The sequence below is a fragment of the Gigantopelta aegis genome, chromosome 6 (genome assembly GCF_016097555.1).
Source record: "Gigantopelta aegis isolate Gae_Host chromosome 6, Gae_host_genome, whole genome shotgun sequence".
NCBI classification, from domain to species: domain Eukaryota; kingdom Metazoa; phylum Mollusca; class Gastropoda; order Neomphalida; family Peltospiridae; genus Gigantopelta; species Gigantopelta aegis.
Window position 1 is genome coordinate 76,548,863 of NC_054704.1, and position 17,540 is coordinate 76,566,402.

The 17,540-nt window shown below is 35.5% G+C and overlaps 1 protein-coding gene across 2 annotated transcripts in view; it reads left to right on the top strand.

Moving 5' to 3' along the window:
• LOC121374104 (serine/threonine-protein kinase ICK-like) overlaps positions 1-17,540 on the top strand; it is a 46,551-nt gene that overhangs the window by 13,055 nt on the left and 15,956 nt on the right. For both annotated transcript variants that reach the window (XM_041501038.1, XM_041501037.1), the window contains exons 3-6: positions 6,520-6,574; positions 7,999-8,120; positions 12,595-12,674; positions 17,108-17,240. In XM_041501038.1, the coding sequence (XP_041356972.1) occupies positions 6,520-6,574; positions 7,999-8,120; positions 12,595-12,674; positions 17,108-17,240 (390 nt within the window). The remainder of the gene's footprint in view (positions 1-6,519; positions 6,575-7,998; positions 8,121-12,594; positions 12,675-17,107; positions 17,241-17,540) is intronic.

Below are 17,540 nucleotides of genomic sequence, written 5' to 3' on the forward strand. Positions count from 1 at the left end.
ATGAAAATGTACTAGTGTAGCATCCTTATAAAAGGTAATTACATCGATGTGGATTTGAGCCAAGCATATTTGAGTAAATATTGCAAACATGTCAATTTTATTTATTTTTATTATTTTTATTTTTTATTTTTTTTTATTTTTTAGGGGTGTGTGTGTCAAAATGTATATTCTAGTGTTCTTACATGTAATAAATAAATTGATCTGAGTGTTTAACACTGAGTTTCTCATTGTAAAAGGTCAAAATTCAAGGTCACAAGGTCATTATCCAAATTCACCCTAATTTCTGTGATTTTGTGCATAATGAATTTTTTCGAATGTACAGTCATAGTGACAAACAGTTTTGATGGTATTGTGAATATATAACATAGTATTCTACTATGAAAGTAGAATTTGTATCTGCCATTAATAATATGTGGACCTTCATGCTGAAATATACAGAAAAAAACAGGATTTCAACACTTCATTATGAAACAATTGTTGCCCATAGCAACAATTGATGGAAACTAATATTTTTAATGAACTAACTAGATAATAAGCTTCTTTGTATGTTCCCCATATCAGAACTACCAATACGGTCATACATTACCATATAGTGGCTGCTTGTTTGATGGCCATCTATTGTGTGGATGACCAAGGAGTAACAATGTGATATGAATTTTTATTGGATGGTATGGTGCATCTATCTTTTGGTGTATTGGTTAGAGTTCATAAGTTACACGGCTCTAGTATAGCTTTTCATGGTGTAAATGACGCAAATTATCAAACTGACTTCAAACCAAGTTTGACAAAATCGGTCACTAGACTTTAAGGTCTCACTACACAGATCACTTCTGGGTGAGAGTTCATTCATCATGGTCCACTATAGTTCCTAATTGTGACACATGTTGTGGTTCACATATTCACTTCTAGGAAATGGTGAAGAATTAAAGCAATATGTATGTTTAATGGTAAGCCTTCTGGCTGTATTTTGCCCATTTTATTTTGTAATATTGTGCATCGACCTTTTGGGACATGGGTATATAACGCAAGTGACAGCCGGAGTGAATCAGTTAATGAACCACCTGTTCGGACCGGTACTACAGCCAGATGCGGTCATATAGCAAGAAACTGAGATGGAAATGTTCTCAATTTTGGAGTGAATATAAATGCTTATATAATGTATGTTCGCAATGGTGTATGTTGTTAGTGCCAACGAGAACCTGTTCTATGGGCAATCTTCGCTTGAAGTTGGGCAGTTTAACATGGGTTTCAATGGCAGATGACATCTGTGTAGTGAGACCTAAACAACGTTATATTGCAACAGTTGTAACTTGTGACCAGTCTACAGTTTTAAAACATTTTTAAAGAAATGTGCTCGGACCGCTTGTAGACATACTATTGGATTGGCTATAATTTTACATATGTTAAAAACAGTTTTAACGTAAACAGGAATCCAAAAGTGTCACAAAAATTGAACAATACTAACATCGCATAATGAGCTTTATAAAACCCACATTTGGAACGTGACTGTAGTATATAAGTACCATCGATGAAGTGAAAGTAGCATAGCCACCGCAAATCGCAAAAAGGAATCCCTACAAATGAGTATTTATCTATTTCAAAGGCGTAGCGCTCATTACGCACAGTACGTAATGCAAAAACAAAATGCGGGAATAGGTCGAGGCTGTCTGTAATTGTTCTATAAAATATCCTCTTAAAATTGATTAGAAAAAAGATTTTTTAAAATGCATCTACAGGCGTCCTGAGTTTCAAAATTTTCACAGAGGGAGGCCCCCTGAATCCCCCCGCTCGGGCACGCCTTTGGCGTGCGTAATTCTAAGAAAATTTCTGGCTACACCCCTGTATTTTGTTTCAGTACTGGGGCTAATATTCAGTTCTTTTATAATATTGTTAACTTTAGCAAGCATTAAAAACATTTTCTTTTCTTTGTTTTAAATGTTTTCTTTTGTATTTGTTTTAACTTTGTTTCAGCTAAAAACTATGTATTTAAAATATAATTTCAACATAATTTTGGGGTAACCGATCAGATAACCCATGGGTTACGCAAATATAATTTACGTAACCGAACAATTGGTTACCTAGGTAAAAACCATGTGAACCGACTTCCGGTTACCTCAGATTTCGAAATATTGTCCCCTGCACATATGATGGGGTCTTTTTATCTCATTCATTTGGTAAATATACCATTATTTTACACGAACAGACATACATGTAGATGGCTGAACAATTAACTTTTTTATTTGACCATTTTATCATAAATAAACTACACTATCATATTTACTGTGTTTGTTTCAGGTGTTAAATAAAATGTAACACTACAAATTAACAAGATAGCTTTTAAAATGAAGGTTTCAATAACAAAATATTAATTTAAAACACTAATGACCTCACGTTAATTTTACGTCATATATTACCAATGACGTCAAGTTAAACGCAAGCATGTGATATCTCATGTAAGATAAACATTTCTTACGTGTGGCTTTTTTTCATGGGATAGCTCTGTTCCATATATCTAAGGATGAGAAAAATTACTTTTCCGATGGTGACTGCCTCAACTTTTATATTTAGCTTCCACCTATTCACATTTAAGTCCATTTCTCGTAAATTATAAGTTCTAAATAATTAAAATTTGGTTTATAGTTGCATCTATGAATCTGTTTAGAAAAAAAAAAAATCTATTAAACATATTTTGTTTTATTTTTAAATTTTAATTTAATTTTAAATTTTTTTTTAATTTTTTTTTTTTAATTTAATGTAATTTTAAATTATTTAATATATTTATTTTTTAAATTTAGTGTAATTTTAATTTTTTTTTTTTTTAAAAACTAGATCTGAAATTATTTCATTATTCATCAAATCATTTCATGGTAGGTGCTATATTTAATTTTGCATAATTCTTGTTCTCAAGTTATCATGTTTATTTTCCATGGCACTCGTGGCATGTTTAACATTGTGAAAACATTCCATACATACATGTACGGTTGACTCCTGAGTCTATATAACTGTCACTTTAATTAATTATGAAGAGCGTCATTCTAGTTGGGTGTGATCTGTTTGCTATTGATTGCCTATTGATTGGTTTCGGGTTTGTTAGAAGCTTACAAAGCTTGCTATTGATTACCTTTAGAGTCTCTCTGCTTGATGACACAAAACACGAAGTCTACATAACGTCAGGAGTTTATTTACCTAGGAAATTTTAAATTAAATGCACCGAAGGGAATTATAGTTAATAATATAATTTTTAGAAGCTTATATTATACAGTGAGATTGAGGGTGAATGCCAGAAATAGTACAAATAATTTTGAGGTCACAGAAAGAATGTAATATAATTTTGTAATGGACCACTAAGTGCAACAAATGACTTATGATATTAAATTATTTATTGTTTAAGGTTGATGACAAGACTGTCCCACTTTTTTTTTTACCTTTGTACAGAATAAATATAACATATCCAACAGTAATTTTTTAATATGTTATACATGTATTTGACAAATGGTACAATTGTTTTTCTTACGGGGGGTAAATCTTTTTAAACTTATGTTAATTTTTTTTTTTTTATCTCAAACTTTAATATAAAAACCCCCAACTCCACATACATTTTGTACCCACATGTAAATTATTTTATAAGAACCACAGCCCAGAGCACATTGTAGCTATTTTTTAATTTAAATTATGTAATTTTACGACAATAATATTGTTAATATACTGGGTTCAATCTGAATGACAAAACCAGCTACTATTTTAATTTTTTTTTTATCTCAAACTTTAATATAAAAACAACAACTCCACATACATTTTGGTTCCACACGTAAATGACATTCTTTGCTTAATATGGAATTATTCTATAAGAACCACAACCCAGAGCACATCGTAGCTATTTTTTAATTAGGAAATAACCATATGGAGTTTTTAGATTTGTGGGTGTTATTGTCTATTTGATCCCACAAATGTAATTTTTGACTGAAGGCATTAGCCTAAGGTCAAAAATGAAACATTTGTGGGCATCAAATAGACAATAACACCCGCAAATCTAAAATCTCCATATGGTTATGTCCATTGTAAACTGAATATTTTTTCTATAAAACTAACTGTATATTTGGCATTTTGTGAAAAAAATACCTGGCTACAATCTTAACTGTAGACCTTTGAATATCAACTTCACCTGTTCCAATTGCTAATGACGTCACTTTCTAATGGCGTCATTAGCTTTCTGGGTGTTATTGTCTATTTGATCCCGAAAAAAGAATCTAATTAACCAATCAACTAGAGACCACACTCCAGTCAGTTTACAATTTAAATTACGTCATTTTACAACAATAATAGTGTTAAAATATACTGGGTGCATGATCTGAATGACAAAACCATTATATATTTAAAAACATTGATACATGGTCAGAGCTGTATCTCTGCACAATGCTGGCTCGAATGTGTATTTGGCAAAATAGTGGTTGATTCCATGAATCTCTATCTAGTGCCTTGGTTATGCTTGATGCAAAATTATCTTAAATAATGCGAAGCATTAAACCCATGTCTTGCATAAATTTTTGTTTTATATACATGTTTGTTTTATGATCTACAAAAGTAAAAACAGGGTAATTCTACATGTATAATTATAACATGTTTCCTAGAACATGTTTTTTCCTCTGGCTTTACATTACATCTGTGTTTGTTGGCCATACTTATACACATGGATTGATTTAAAAAACAAAACAAAAAAACTGAATAGATATATTTTGTCAGTCTACTTTACCTCTATATTTTTTGTTTAAATTCAGGCTAAATAATGTATACACATATGGATTGATTTAAAAAAACGAAAAAACTGGAGAAAAAAAACTGAACAGATATATTGTCAGTCTACTGATCTCCATATTTAACACAATTTTTTTTTTTATGCTAAAAAAACGCACCTGAACAAAATTGAAATGGACTTGGTTTTGAACTGTTTGACTTGTGTTTGAAATTGAATGAGGTGGTATAGAATCACCATGTGTTGTGTATTTCTGATATGCTTTGATTGTCTTCGTGCTTCTTTCAATAACTCGGGTTATCAGTTCCAACAAATCTCACTTTCACTAATAAGAAATCGGTCAAGCGTATGGTCGGTCGGTTTTTTGTTTGATAGATTGTGTTCTAGTTGTAGATTGTATACACACTATACAATTTTATGATTTCAGAATTTCATCTATTCATAAGAATAACATTTTAAAAATAACATTAGGTTTACAACGTACATTAAGATTTACATTAATTTAATTCTAGGTTGTGTTATTAGTGTATGATAATAGTAATCAGAATGAACTCTTTTGGGTTAATTTTGAGAAGTTTACTGTCATTATCAAATTGCTTATTCCCAATACATTACTAAATTAAAGCCGCACACCCTAGTTCCATCCAGCGAAAATAAATTATAATTGGGTTAATCTACAAACCTGTAACACACTTAGATCACGTTTTTATCAAATGGAGTGAAAAAGCAGGTTTCATATCGATAAATACCATGGGAATCCCCATGTCCCAATTGCTTGAACTAATTTTGAAAGTTAGTATTCTGATGTCACCGGTAGATGTCGCTCGAAGCACAACAATGCCTACGTCACGACAAATTTCACAGACTTGGGGTGCGTTCGTTTCACCTCTCCTGGACATGTTCCAACTGTTCTGTCCTGGTTGTATCCCCTCTCCAGATATCGTAAGACTTAGCAAAATTATTGGTTTTAAGGGTTTGTAACGTTTTGTATTGAGACACTTACTTGTCTGAACTTTATTGTTACTGAAAATGTTCACGAACTGTGAAGAAAAATCTCACAAATGAACAACAACAAATCGGATGTTGATTGCGCGAACCGTGCACAAGAAAACAAACCGAACCAAAATGATAACGGTCACGTCATATACCAACGTCTGTGACATTGAAATGGAAATATCCCCTCTAAAAATAGATTGGACCTCGCTTGCTTAACGTTTTTTTCTCGACAACACGTCTTGTGAAAAAATGCAAAAAATCCATTTCGTGGTTTTACAAACATCAGGATTACCAAAAAGCACTTCAGGTGAATGGAAATGTGTATTCTAAATAATAAAATGTAAGTAAAGTGCAATTTTATTTGTGAAAAATGGGGTTTAATAGCGAAAAACAACGCCGTAATGGTTAACAAATAAACGTAACTAGGGTGTAAGAGGTCGCCTTTTGTTTCTTAAATCAGCTACTAGTAATCTGTAGAAATGCCTCATTATCTTTAATCAGCCAATTACAGTACCTCAAGACTAAGCACTAATTTGTGTTTCTTTCAGTAAGAAACATTGTTGAAAAAATTAAAATAAATCCTATGAATACATAAAGCAAAACAAAAATGTAATAATATTCTGATAGTTAATCCCGGTACCAAGAAACATTAAAACAAATAGATTTTATTTTTGAAATCTTTTTTTTTTTTTTAAATTTTATTAAGTGTTCAAAAATAACTTCATATGTATTTCTCATACATTAAAGAAATTAATATTTGTTTTTAATTTTAGAATGAAGAAAAAGTATTACAACTGGAATGAGTGCCTTGATCTGCGAGAAGTCAAAGTAAGTTGTACTAATATTTGACCAGCAGTTCTCATGACAAAACTCATGCCTGCTATTAAGACATAAATGTTGTGAAACCCAAAAGTGAGATCTTTATATAATATAGTGAAACCCTGCTGAACTGGAATCCCACAGGACCAATTAAAACGTCCAGTTTTAGTGGGTATATTGAAGATTCTTATACATGCACTGGATATGATAATTACTTTTAGGCAGGAATTCAACACTGAGACTTTTTATACACTCATCTATGATGGGTCGTATTATGGTATGGCGTTGTCTGTCCGTTTGTTAACTTTTTCTTGTCCGGACCATATCTTACATACAGATGCATACAGGAGCATCAAACCTCACATGTAGGAATAACTTGTGATGGCAGTTTGTACTATTACTAGGTCACTGTGACCTGCTTTTCATGGTCTACTGCACATAACAGTAAATCCTTGTCCGGACCATATCTTGCATACTGGTGCATACAGGACCATCAAACCACACAAACCATCAAACTTTGGATGGTGGTTGGTCCAAAACAAACTGTTTGTCCATCCCACTGAATTAGACTTGAATCATACCTGTAACATATTCATTAATGTAGATATGGTTTTCCATCAAACTCCTGATGTGCGTATCATGTACCTCACCAGTACTCTTGTTTTTAAAAGAAGCACAATCTGAGATATTAATTTTATTAATTTAACCTTGATTTTTATTTTTATGGCATATTTCATTTATATTTTTCTTGAAAACGTTATGGGGGAAACAGACCTTGCTTTTTAAGGTGCGCGGGTGCGATCACGCTCGTACAGCGCACGTAATTTCAATCTGACGAGTGTGAAAAACAGTGCACGTTATACTCAACAAACGGGGCACGTAAAATAGATGGGTATATTTATTTCCACTGTTTACAAAAATCAAGTTTTCATAGCTCATTTAGCTGATAGGAAGGTCCTTTTATTAAAACAATAGAAATTAAAAACATGAAAGTGGCTTCCATGCAGTCGTTAAATTGGTATTTCTCTTTGTTGAACAAATCGGGAAAAACTGGTTTAATAGACAGTTTTGTCGACGTACCAGTCAAAATCCAATCGGAGCTACATTGCCTATTTTATTTATTTTGGAGAGTGATTTTTCACTCGCCTTAGCATATTGAGATGTGCGATTTTCCACTCACCTATAATTTTCAAAAACCAAGAATTGGGGAAATGTCTAATGCTATAAATATATAGATATTAGATAGATATATATAGATACATGTAGTTTGTTCTTTTTCTTTTTTAAATCACAATGCATTTACGTTCTTACTCTTAGTAAAATATAACCGATTGATGGACGCACTGGTCAGTTTTGAAAGATGCAGTCCTAATGCTTTTTTTTCTCATGTTGTAAATTAGTAGTGACAGATGGATGTATATTTTGTTTTTCAGTCTTTAAGAAAATTAAGCCATGCTAACATCATCAAATTAAAGGAGGTTATACGAGAGAATGACATGTTGTATTTTGTGTTTGAATACATGAAAGAAAACCTCTACCAAATGATGAAGGATAGGCAAGTATCACTCGGACACATATGCAGGGCACGAAACTCGCCAAAAAATATGTTGGCCCAAAAAATTAAAATGAATGTTAGCAAATTATTGTTAGCAAACCACAAACCACGAGCAAGATTTTAATGTGGAATAAATATACGCAATACAAATATTAACAGTGTCTCATATGTTATAAGACCAAATAATATTATTTGGGTGACTAACACCATTATTTTTTAATATTTAAGTCGCCCAAAGAGGACATTGGTCGCATTTGGTGACCTGGCCACAGGTTTCGAGTCCTGATATGCATACTCATTTTAATGTTTAATGTGAAAATATCTTGTTTCTTTTTTTACTCTTTATTAGAGTTTACATAATTAAAAGTTGTTGGGGTTTTTCATTTTTGTAAGAAATAAAAAATCTTTGTGTTATGCTTAGAAGTACAACACAAAGATAAATGAAAATAATAAGCACAGAAAGTTATTTAGTTGATGGCTCGGGTTTTTAATCATGAAATGAACAGGGGAAGAGTATTTTATGTAAAGCAAATCCATTTCTTAACCCAACAGTTTAAACTAATATATGTAGCACTTTTATCCAGTCGGTTTATTGGTTTATTGAATTGCAGTATTTGGGCTCCATTCACAAGTTTCAACAAATATTTATTCACTCAATCAATAATAAATACATTGGCTAGGATTTATCTAAATAAAGCTAAGAGCAAGTTCAATATCACATTGTGTCTGAGGTGTGAAAAGCAGCCATTGATTTCCACTGCAGCGTGTCAGTTATATTCAGTATTGTGCTGTACGACGGCCCAGTGACTTGTGATCGAACAATCACCTGTCTCGCAGTTTTCCAGATCTAATTGTTGTGTCCTACCACTGTCTACCGTACGTTTGAAACATGTTACATTTTGTCTTGTCAGTTAATATGCCAGCAGGGATTTCAAAACATATCACAAACATGTATCACAGACAACATAAATGTGGGGTTCTTCATTTTCATTATTTATTTTGTGTGTGAATATACCTGTACCATAATATAACTAATATTAAAAAACTTGGTGTACATGTTTAATTAAAGGCTAGACACCACACTGAAAAACATGCCCACTACATCAATCACAAAATAATCTTTTCAACATAGACCAGTATACATTTCCTTTTGTGAGCACAAACAAACTTTGATTTTTAAAAAATGAAATATGCAGTAGATATTAGCTCATGGTATTTGAACATTGTCAGCTATTTCTAGGTCTCTCATAGTTAATACCAGTTGGCTATCTTTTACATTTTATATGCCCATCATCGATTTGTCATATTATAATATGACATTGTTCGTCCTACCATTAACTTTTCTTGTCCAGGGCATATTTTCCTTATCTTCCCACTTTTTATACACCCATCTTTGACGGGTCGTATTGTGGTATGAAGTTGTGTCGTGTACCATAACTAGGTCACTGTGATCTACTTTTCACGCATTACTGCACATAAAAGGAAATCCTTGTCAGGACCATATGTTCCTTATCAATTCATAAAGTATCATCAAACCTTGCATGCAAGTACAAATTCGGATGATGATGTGTTGCATACCATTACTAGGTCATTGCGACCTACTTTTGATAGACAAACAGGGATTATCCAGGTGTTCTGTGGATCCAAACATAGGCCCCTTTCCAAAAGAAAGTGGCGCTGAAAATTCCCAATTTCTGTACTAAAAATTCCCAATATATATATGTTTGTTCTAATAAATTAGTTTAACAATGGTATACTACATCATTCAGTGGCCTGAATACATATCCCAAGTATGATTTACTTGTGCTATTTTACCATAATCCGATTAGACATGGGACCCTGGCAAACTATCCAGGATAAATCCTTGGCGTATCATGTTCCTCATTGGTAATCTTGTTACAGATTACTGCACATTAAAGTTAATCCTTGTCTAGGCTGTATATTCCTTATCAGTTCATATATGAGATCATCAAACCTATATGGTGACCTACATTTCACAGATTACTACATGTCTTCATTATCAGTTCACATAGGCTCATCAAACTTTGCATGCTTGTAGAATCTCAATCTAATTGAAATTAGCTCCACTATTACATGTGGATCTAACAGCAGCCAGTTGGAGCTTATGTCCACCGATCAAAACCTTACTTGCAGAATCTTGCCAGTGATTTAAAAATAATTTGAAAACATTCCGAATTATCCTGAGGGTATACAACATGTTTCGTGTGAATTACGAATGCCGTAAAACATGTTTTATTTTATAAAATAAATAATTTGTAATGTAAAACTGAAGACTGATTTAGTTAGGGTTTTTTTTATAAATAAATAAATAATTTTTAATGTAAAATTGAAGACTGATAACCCACCCCGTACGTATTGGTATGGTTCGCTGTACTGCGGCCACTAAAATAGACTCGCCCGATATTTTTAGAATTTGTATGCTCCCAAATAACGTTATAAAAGGCGAAGTGTGATTGGTCAATATTTAAATTATTATTTACAGACGAAATGTTACCTGGACATTGTGGACTACACAGAGTTAGCAATCCGATTAAAATTAGTTCTACTGGTCTAAATAAGGCATTCGTAATTCACATGAAACATATCGTATACCCTCAGGATAATTCAGAATGTTTTCAAATTATTTTTAAATCACTGGCATGATTCTGCAAGTACCCGGTAAGGTTTTGATTGGTGGACATGAGCTCCAACTGCCTGGTGTTAGATCCACATGTAATAGTGGAGCTAATTTTAATTAGATTGGTAGAATCTGGAATGACAATGTGTCACTACGACCTGCATGGCTGTTAACTGTCCGTCGTGAGACGGATTTCCGTCGTCAGAGAAATTGTGGAAATTATTGTTTCAGTCAGGTTTTTTTTTTTTGGGTTTTTTAAAAGAGAATCACTTCGGCTGTTTTCGGTTTCCGTAATATCAACCCGATCGCTTCTGACATTTTCTTTGCCCTACTGACCCCCTTTAGGGACCCATATCAGGGTATAAACTGCTATACATTTTGGGGCCGGTGAACGGCCCCATTCCCCTAACGTAAATTCCCAATCCAATATCAAACTTTTCCCCAATTAGACCCTTCAACCCAACAGTTTCCCAATAAAGATTCCCAAAGTTGCTCTTATCATTTACCGACCAGCGGTATGTTACTTCTTTATTATTTACGACTGAATAATGGGGTCATTCGAGAACTACTCAACGTGCACTAAGGAGAGTAGGAATTATGGGATGTGTGACAAAATGTAATGGAGGGGGGAGGGGGTGTTATTGTGCAACGTAATGTTAATTAATAAAGTATGCAACCAGTCATTGCCGTTTTATTTTAACATATATGTATTACTAAAGACCCCAAAGTAAAATATGACATGGTCACAAAACATTACACGAGCGAGAGGAGTATTAAAACTGCAAGATTTTGCGTTACGTATTGTTAAATGGACACAAAGATCAACAGAGGACTATTCAACGTTAGCGTAATGCAGTATCAGACATTGGCTTTTACCCCAATTTTTAACAACCATAATCAATTTGCAATAAGACTACGGCGACCCGATGTAAATGTATTTGAATATTTGATTTGCCGTCCATTAGCTGGCAGTCAAGCCTAAATTAATATCAAGTAATAATGCAAACTTTAAAAAACATTTCCGTAGCTAAGCCTTGTGAAAGAACACCCCAGCAAATGTCAGTCTAATAGGACTATTTTTATTAATATAGGTTCACTGCAGGACCCATCAAATTAATGTTTTTGTCCAATATAAAAAAAATAACAGGGTTTGGGTTGGGAGAAATACATGTTTAAAGTGGACTACAATTGTCACGTAAAACACTACCATTTTGAATGGTGATATAATAATGGCACTGACATCTGCCATCTAAACCCCCAACCAGGGCAATGCCCTGTACCTTGAAATTTCAGTCACAACATTTTACTTTTGTTAACAGCCATGGACCTGCTTTTCATGGTTCTAGATAACTAACCTTCTGTCACAGATAAATCACATAATTTGTCTACATTCTGATCATCATAGGAAAGTCTTGTTCAGTCTGAAGAAACCAAGATGGTTTACTTTCCCAGAAATTAACATTACACTTGTCTATAAAAGGTTTGACAGTCATATCGTGTTAAATAATGAATTCTGTGTTACATTTTTCATCTTAAATAATCACTATGAAGTAAATAATACAAAAAAATGTTGGTAGGAATGAGAATTGAACTTTTAGATAAGATAAATTGTATATCATAAAAAAACCTTACCCCGTATTCAGTTTAGGAACTTAATTTGCTCTACCATTTTGAAAAAAGAAGATAATTTGGAAATAGTATATTTGTTTCTACACATTTGCCTGTTTGTATTTGTCGCACTCATTAGTGACGGCAACAATCAATCCTTAAGAATTAATATTATCCCACATATGTGAGTATACTTAAACCTTGCTATTTTTTTTTTTTTTTGAACAGGGACAAAATACTTCCAGAGTCGGTGATTAGAAACATAATGTACCAAATCCTGCAAGGATTGAGTTTTATGCACAAACACGGTGAGTAATATATGAAATAAATGTTCACTAGCCTTTACTTGTTTGTAAGCAGTTATATGAAATTGTAAACTCTGTCAGCTGTGATTGCGGGATCTAGCTCGGTCAGTAGAGCGCTCACCTGATGTGCTTGCATCGTCGGATCAAATCATCTTAGTGAACCCATTTAAAAAAAAAAAAAAATCAGAAAATTTCAGGTTGTATTTCTTTGGTGTTCAGTTTTCCACAGACAGAACAATGTACATCATTCTTGTTCCAGTCAGTGCACCACGACTGGTATATAAAGGCCATGGTGTATGTGCTGTCCTGTGTGGGGAAGTGCATATAAAAGATCCCTTGCTGCTAATGGGAAAATGTAGCGGGTTTCCTCTAAGACTTATGTGTAAACAAATGACCAAATATTAGACATCCAGTAGCTGATAAATCAAGTGGTGTTGCTCTAATGCAGGGGTCGAATTTTACGCTGTTCAGCTATTCTGCAAATAGTAAATTTCGAAACTGAATAGTAAAACAATTCTTCCAATATTCCGTCATAAAAGTGAAAATAAAGCACGGAATACCGAAAATCGCCTGCGACTATTCCGCTTACGTTTTTTCTTCATAGTCTGGAAGAATTTCAAGTTCAGGTGGAAATGTTGTACATACTTTTTTTGACGGTTGATATGAGTTAATTATGGCCTACGGTCATAATTTCCAGAGGGTGTGCAAAATTTCATCCGGTGGCATTTTTGCAAATCCAAGATGGCCACTATCGCTGACCGATATAATTAAAATGGCCATTACTTAGTCAATATTTGTGCTAGAGATGTAATGTTGGACTCTATACCTAGGTTTTTATGTACACGGAATCGAATGGAAAGGTTATTTATGTGATTCGACAACTGTATCACCATTAAAAATCCAATATGGCCACCAAAATACCCTATAAAATCATTGAACTCATGCTTTGACCATTAGATGCAATATTTAATAAACTGTCGTAGTACATACCGGTATGTGAAAGCTATTCAACTTTAACTGGCAGCGGCATGAAAGAGGTTCTAGCGGAACATTTGGAAGTGTTGACAAAATACTAAATAGAAAGAAATATCCCCAAAACTTTCGCGCCCTCAGAATGCTAGTGGAGGAGCTGCTCCGTGATGTGGTACAGGAGCCAGAAGTTATTTCGTTCACTCGCCTCATCGAAGTGCTTGAAGCTCGAGCAAGTTGCAGCAGGACTACGAAGATGTGGACTGACAACCTTGTCAAGACAGTGATCATAATGATGAACTTTTCCCGTGGAGGGTCGAATCAAGGTAGATACAGCTGATCGCCTAAGCCTATGCAACACACTCGATGTCTGTATTAATCCTTTAGATGATGACTCACACCCGGATGGTGCACTGATGAACATCGTTACTGGACAAATCGCTCACCTTGACGTGAATGCGGATGATGCCGTCAGTCTTGGACAACGGGCGATGAGCAACTTCAAGGCTGGTTGGCCAGGATCTTTCTATGATCTTCTCGGCAAACTAGTTGTCACCATGGATGTGACGAAGAAACACGTGTTAGTTGGCAAGGAATGTGTCTATGACCAGGAACTGATTTATGCACGTGTCATTGGTCTACTTGCAAGTTCACGGGAGATCAACTTTGATGATGTGTTGGCATACGAGTACGAATATCCACCATCAATGTTCAACCCAGGCGGTGAAATGAAAATCACGAAGTCAAAATCGACCTTGAAACTGAAACTTCAAGTCGTTATATCGGAGCATAAATGCCCCATCCCGGAGACCGTTATCTATGATGTTTCTGCGCTCCTCTGGATCCTCACTTGGCCGTCTGACAAACTCTACATGTATGTGGATGCCTTTTTGTTGTTTGTTCATCAAGCTCTTCAAAAGTCAAATGTCACTCTCGTGTTTGACAGATACTTCCCCAACAGCACCAAGAACTTCATGAGGATGCAGAGAGCTGGATCAAGCCGGGTGCACAAGCTGACACCGGAGATGCCTGCTCCAGCCAAACCAGTCATTCTCACCAACACGAAGAACAAGATTCAACTGAATGCCATGCTCATAGAAGGCCTGCTCAAATCCGACTACTACACGAATGCAACACAGAAGCATACTCTCAAGATTGCTGGTGTCAGCGACATGCCAGTGGAGATAGTTGGTGGTGTACAGATTGACCGGCATGATCTCTGTTCCACACACGAGGAGGCTGATATCGTCATAACACATATCTCGTGTTTACTCTCAGGCAAGTGTGTTCGTGTTGTGTGCGATGACACTGACGTATTTGTGCTCCTTGTGCACTTCTACTACATTAAGTGTAGAGGTAGGAACTCTGCTCCAATGATCATGTCATCACTAGTGAAGGAACGAGCAGTTATCGACATCGGTGCCACTGCAACAGCACACAGCAACATAGCCGATAATCTTCTGGCAATTCATGGGATCTCCGGAGCAGATACTGTAGCTTCACTGCATGGCGTAGGCAAGACAACTGTTATAAAAATTGCCAAGAAGGGAACACTCTCCCTCTCTAAAGTTGGTGATGTGAAGGCTGATATGAAATCAGTGCAAGCTCAGGCCACGAAGTTCATAGGTGCGGCATATGGCAAGGTAGCAGACACGTGCACATCCATGACCGAATGCAGGATCAAGATGTGGCATTCAAAAACAGGGAAGAGTGGGGCATCATCGGTTAAACTCTGCTCCCTTCCACCAACCAATGATGCGTTCGTCGAAAACATCAACAAATGTCACCTGCAAGTCGCAACATGGAAAGCAGCACTTCTTGAATCACCACCGACAATGGACCCAACAAGTCATGGCTGGGAACTCGACCACCAGGGCTTCCTGCTACCACGAACAGTGCCAACAGGCACAATATCTGCACCTGCAGATATACTGAAGCTAATTCACTGCAACTGCAAGACTTCTTGGTGTCTAATTGCAGCTTGCAGCTGCTCCAAGGTAGAAAGAAAGAAAGAAAGAAAGAAGTGTTTTATTTAACGACACACTCAACACATTTTATTTACGGTTATATGGCGTCAGACATATGGTTAAGGACCACACAGATTTTGAGAGGAAACCCGCTGTCGCCACTACATGGGCTACTCTTCCGATAGGCAGCAAGGGATCTTTTATTTGCGCTTCCCACAGGCAGGATAGCACAAACCATGGCCTTTGTTGAACCAGTTATGGATCACTGGTCGGTGCAAGTGGTTTACACCTACCCATTGAGCCTTGCGGAGCACTCACTCAGGGTTTGGAGTCGGTATCTGGATTAAAAATCCCATGTCTCGACTGGGATCCGAACCCAGTACCTACCAGCCTGTAGACCGATGGCCTGCCACGACGCCACCGAGGCTGGTACCTCCAAGGTAGAATGCACAGTGTTTTGTCTGTGTGAGGGTGGGGAGGCATGTAAGAACCTTCTGACATAAAACTGATCGGACAAAGAATCCGTTGAACCAGACGAGGACACTGATAAGTAATGTGCACAAATCATGCTCAGGTTAATAGTCGTTTGCAAACATAAATGTCAATAAAGTTATTTGTTTGAACGAATGGAATTTGGATTTTAATTTTAGTTGTGTTCTTTGCAGTTAATATATATTATATATATATATATATATATATATATATATATATATATATATATATATATATATATATATATATATATATATATATCCTGATCCCCATATCTAGCAGGTAATTTTGGACGTTTTAGCTGCCATATTGAATTTTTAATGGTGACAGTTGTCGAATCACATAAATAACCCTTCCATTCGATTCCGTGTACCTAAAAACCTAGGTATAGAGCCCAACATTACATCTCTAGCACAAATATTGACTGAGTAATGGCCATTTTAATTATATCGGTCAACGATGGTGGCCATCTTGGATTTGCAAAAATGCCACCGGACGAAATTTTGCATACCCTCCGGAACTTATGAGCTAAGGCCCTTATTGACTCATATCAACCATCAAAAAAACACTGTACAACATTACCACCCTCCGGGCCATATTCTGTATATTCCTCCTGACTATCGGCTACATTTTACTGCAGAACAAATCCTCGCACTACTAAGACTAATGATCGAGACTAATGTTTGGAGTGAGTTCGTTTGTAATTCCAGCTAGTATGCAGTAATGCATAGACTGGTATATAAACAATTGTTCGTCAAGCAATGTTGTACAGGGCGACGTAGCACAGTCAGGAAAACTAGTGGTACATTAATAATTGAAGGGATAGTACATTTTTAAGCGGAATAGTGTTTTTTGAAATTCACTATTTCTTTGGGATAGTGGTAAAAAAAATTAAATTTCAACCCCTGTAGTGGTGTTGTTGAACAAAACAAACTTTACTGGATTGGAAAAAATCTATTAATTATAAGTAATGTTAACATTAAAATTATTGAAACTGTTTTGTTGCAGGTTTCTTCCACCGTGATTTAAAGCCTGAAAATCTGTTGTGTTCTGGGACCGATTTAGTAAAAATAGCTGACTTTGGCCTGGCGAGGGAGATCCGTTCTCGTCCGCCATACACCGACTACGTCTCAACACGATGGTGAGTAGCTGTGTAGTCCCCTTTAATTAAAATACCAAGACAGAGAGTAGCACATTGAGGGGTTGCATTGAGTTTGTGATCGATCAGTAGTATTAGTATTTGAGTGGGAATAAGTCCAGGGAACCATAGCAGTTCATTATAAGGTTAGTATGGGGTGAGCTCATTTACAAATAGGGGTGGGACGTAGCCCAGTGGTAAAGCGTTCGCTTGATGCATGGTCAGTCTAGGATCGATCCCCGTTGGTGAACTCATTGGGGTATTTGTCGTTCCAGCCAATGCTCCACAACTGGTTTAACAAAG